This window comes from Bidens hawaiensis, unplaced genomic scaffold (assembly GCF_021521415.1).
Source record: "Bidens hawaiensis isolate Kalapana, Puna unplaced genomic scaffold, B.hawaiensis_p1.1 tig00033133_1, whole genome shotgun sequence".
NCBI classification, from domain to species: domain Eukaryota; kingdom Viridiplantae; phylum Streptophyta; class Magnoliopsida; order Asterales; family Asteraceae; genus Bidens; species Bidens hawaiensis.
This window is the reverse complement of record NW_027505277.1, coordinates 212,537-216,631: the sequence shown is the minus strand read 5'-3', so window position 1 is coordinate 216,631 and position 4,095 is coordinate 212,537. Positions and strand designations below refer to the sequence as shown.

The following is a 4,095-nucleotide window of genomic DNA, read 5'->3' as shown; positions in this document are numbered from 1 at the left end:
AGAAGAATATATGTGTTTTATGCTGCTTTGGTTAGAGGATTTAAATTGCTTGGTAGATAACTTCTTGGGTTGGATGGTTGTTTTATGAAAGGTAAATACCCCAAACAGATTTTGACTGTTGTCGGGACGGATGGTAACAATTTCTTGTATCGTGTTGCCTTTGCAATAGTGGAATCCGAATGCACATACTCATGGAAATGGTTCTTAAATCTTCTTGGAGATGATCTTGACTTGCCTCATGATGCCAATTTCACTTTCGTAAGTGACCGACAAAAGGTATGTACACTTAACATATATTTGTAATAGGCAAACTCATGTACATTAATTATGCTGATTTGACTATTATAGGGACTTATTGAAGCAGTTGAGAGTGTTTTCCCTAGGGCTGAGCGTCGGTTTTGTTGTAGAAACATCCATGAGAACTTGAGGCAAACCTGGAGGGGAGATTTGTATAAAGGCTGGTTTTATAGGGCAGCATCGACCACTTCTGTCCCATACTTCAACATGGCAATGGAGGAGATTAAGAAAACAAATCTTGATATGTTTCTCTGGCTTAGTGACATCCCGACAACAAGATGGTCAAGATCACATTTTTCAGGCAGGGCAAAAAGTGATATGTTGCTGAACAACCTTTGTGAATCTTTCAACGAGAAACTTGTTGGAGCAAGAGACAAGCCGATCATTACATGTTTGGATTATATTCGAGAGTATATGACCATGAAGATTTTGAATGTGAAGAAGATGCAAGCCACTGCAAGGGGCCCATTAACACCGCAAGCAACAAAAGCATGGGATGAAATCCAAACAGAAGCAAGCAAATTGACGGTTATGATGGTTGATGAAGTGACTTACCAGGTATCATTATTTGCCTGATTATGATATTTCAACCAAACATTTGTTAATATGAAATTATGTTCATAGGTTAAAATTCTTTGAAGCCAATGTGTGGTGAATGTGGAGGATAGTAATTGCACATGCAGGATATGGGACTTGACAAGTATGCCATGCAAACATGCGGTGGCAGCCCTATATGACATGATAGAAAATAACATGCATGTCGGTCCATTGGAGAAGTGGGTTGATGAAGCTTACTGGTTAGACACTTGGAAGAAGGGGTATAACCACCAAATCAGGCCTATACCAGTCCCTGCTATGTGGACACCCTCAAAATTCCCAACAATATTAACTCCACCTAAACATCATACTCAGATTGGCAGACCGAAGAAGAGCAGGAAGAAGGCATTGGGTGAGAAGAAGAAATTGGCAGCTAGCAAGAAGAGGAAGATGAAGATTGAAGAGGTTCAAGAAGTGTTTTCTGCATGAGGCAAACTTACCAGGATGGGGCATGAAAAGAGTTGTGGAAGATGTGGAGTTTACGGACACAACATCAGAACTTGCAGGGCACCAAGTCAACAATAATGGTGTGTTTGAGTAACATTGATGGTGTGTTTTTGAGACAATTTTAAGTAAACCATCATGGTTTGTGTTTGAAACAATTTCAGACTTGTGGAATGTATGTTTGATTTGGGATATGATGGTTTGTATGTTATTTTGACGGTTTTTGTTTAATGCTTTTAAAACTTGTAGTATGTAGTAAAATCATGCAAACATTACAATACATTTAATCATGTCAATTTCAAGTAACACATTACAACACATTTCAAATGCAAACCAAGTACAATGCTAGTTCCAATGACAATCATCATTTGACCAGTCAGAGTCCCACCCTGGATCGTCTTCATATGGATCATGATAGTAATATTCCTCCGGCTCACTGGTGTAGTTGAAAACTGCTTTCAAAACCATAGGGTCATAATCATCACCCGGATCCATTTCATGTTCTTCACATGTTCTAAATAATTCATCCTCTTGCACCAAATAACCCATCAACGCATCTTCTCCCAATTGACATTCTTTGTCTTCTTTTTGACTTGCTTCATTGTCAAACTACACTACATTCTCAACATTCTCAATTTGATCCTCAACATTCTCAATTTCATCCTTCTCATTTTCATCATGGCTGCAACATGACTAATAATATGGAAAGTAAATAGATGAAACAAGAAACTATAAACATTTAACAACAACAAAGATTACATTATCCCATACTACAAATACGATGTTAACAACTATTCAATAAACATAAACAAATAACAAAAACCAACTAATTCCTAGAAACATCTTCAAGCTTGTTACTTCTTTGGTTTTCATTCTTACAAACTCATATTTCTTGTTCATCATCTTCACCATTGCTTGAATTACCTTTTCACAACTAGGGCATGTGGGATCATCAGCCCATTTTAGCCATCCACAACTCCCCTTCTGTAATGGACTTAATATATCAACAAACAAACAACCCTAATTCGATTAACATACAAGAACAATTACCCCTAAATTTGACCTAAGCCAAACTAAAGGAATCAGCATCGATTAACAGACTAGAACACTAATTCGTGAGTAATTCAACACTTACACAACACAAGAATCGATGACCCGGGTTTGCATCGTTCCTGGATATCCGATAACATGTCACGGCACCACATGGGCATCTCACACAAAGGTTATCTGCACGGGAAGGCTTGGAAGGTGACCCCGAGGAGTATTGACTTGACTTGGATTCAGACATTCGTCAATCGATCGCCGGAAGATGGAATAATACGGGGAAGAGGGGAATCGATCGCCTGAGATGGAATAATACAAGGAAAGAGGGGGAAACATGGTATATGTTATGTAATAAAAGGATAGAAGGGTAACATAGTAATTTTGCTTAATTTTAACGAGCCAACGGCGGGTCAACTGACGGCAGGAGTCAGAAAAAACCGCCGGCAAAACATAGTGGCGCAACATTCGCAAAATCTTTTTCAGTGGTTATTCCATCTCCCGACGATATAACCCAGGGAGGCAAATTGCAGATTTCTCAATATTTAATTAGTTAACAATAACCTGTTTAGTTTAGAAAAGTTTTGGTTTTCGGTTTTGTAATGAGTTCTCGATTATATTAATGAGTTCCCGGTAAAATTATGAGTTCTCGGTTTTTATTGGGTTTTCGGGTTTTAATAATTTTTCAGTTTTTAATGGGATCTCGGTTTTAATAAAATTTCAGTTTTGATGAAATCTCAGCTTGACCGAGATTTCGGTAAGCATTAAAATCCAAATATTATTTAAGATAATAATATTTTGGTTCAAATTGTTAGAGATTAATTTTATCTCCAAGATTGTTTAATTTTGAAATTTATATTCTCAATAATTAATCAGATTTCAAAAAATCTTTGTAGATTTGTTTATTCAATTATTTTAGGAAAAACACAATCATAATCTGAATTTTAACCAAAATATGTGTTATTTTCCAAAAACCCATGATGAACACGAAGAACATCACCGAAAAACCATAAGTTTTTAACAGGTTTTTAATGTAAAATCGGGTTCTAAAAGTTTTAAACAATTTATTTATAAACCGATTTCAATGATTACAAGCATAAAAAAAATTCAAAATTAAGACTTTAGATTCAAGTCTTCCTGTTTAAATCCAGATTTAATGGAAAACCATGAAGAACCGATTAAACAACATCGCTCTTGATACCACATGTTGGTCAATTCCTCACGGTGATAATGGAAAACATGAATAATATGATAAACCTATAATTATATGTGTACCTGTTATAGCATGGAAAGTACTAACCACATCGGAGAAGGATGTAGACGACATAGATGTCAGGTTGATCGAGTACCCCTTTATGATTTATAGTTAAGGATGGTGTTAGGGTTCTTGTTGGAACCCGATTTAAGAGAGACGGGGCACACAAAATTGTATGTGTGTAAGATTAGATTATGATGTTATTATTCTCTCTCTATATATACACCATGGGGAGACCCATTATTAGCTAGTTATAGGTAATATGGCCTATCAACAAATACCAAACTAATATATAATAAGATATAATTAATATTTTGATATATTATAATATAAATAATTATAATGGTCATATATAAATATATATTATTATATATTATTTTTACAACTCAAAGATATATATTTGTCCTTTTAAAGGAATATACTAAAAAGAATTTTAAAAAAATAAATAAAGTAATGTGGGT

The 4,095-nt window shown here is 35.3% G+C and overlaps 1 protein-coding gene across 1 annotated transcript; it reads left to right on the top strand.

Moving 5' to 3' along the window:
- Window positions 1–108: 108 nt before the first annotated feature.
- Window positions 109–1,323, top strand: LOC143612040 (uncharacterized; the record flags this gene model as incomplete). Its single annotated transcript, XM_077086113.1, has 3 exons — window positions 109–276; window positions 349–855; window positions 961–1,323. Coding segments are annotated over 3 exons (1,038 nt in total), but the record flags the coding sequence as incomplete, so codon positions are not given.
- Between the last annotated feature and the right edge of the window lie 2,772 nt (window positions 1,324–4,095).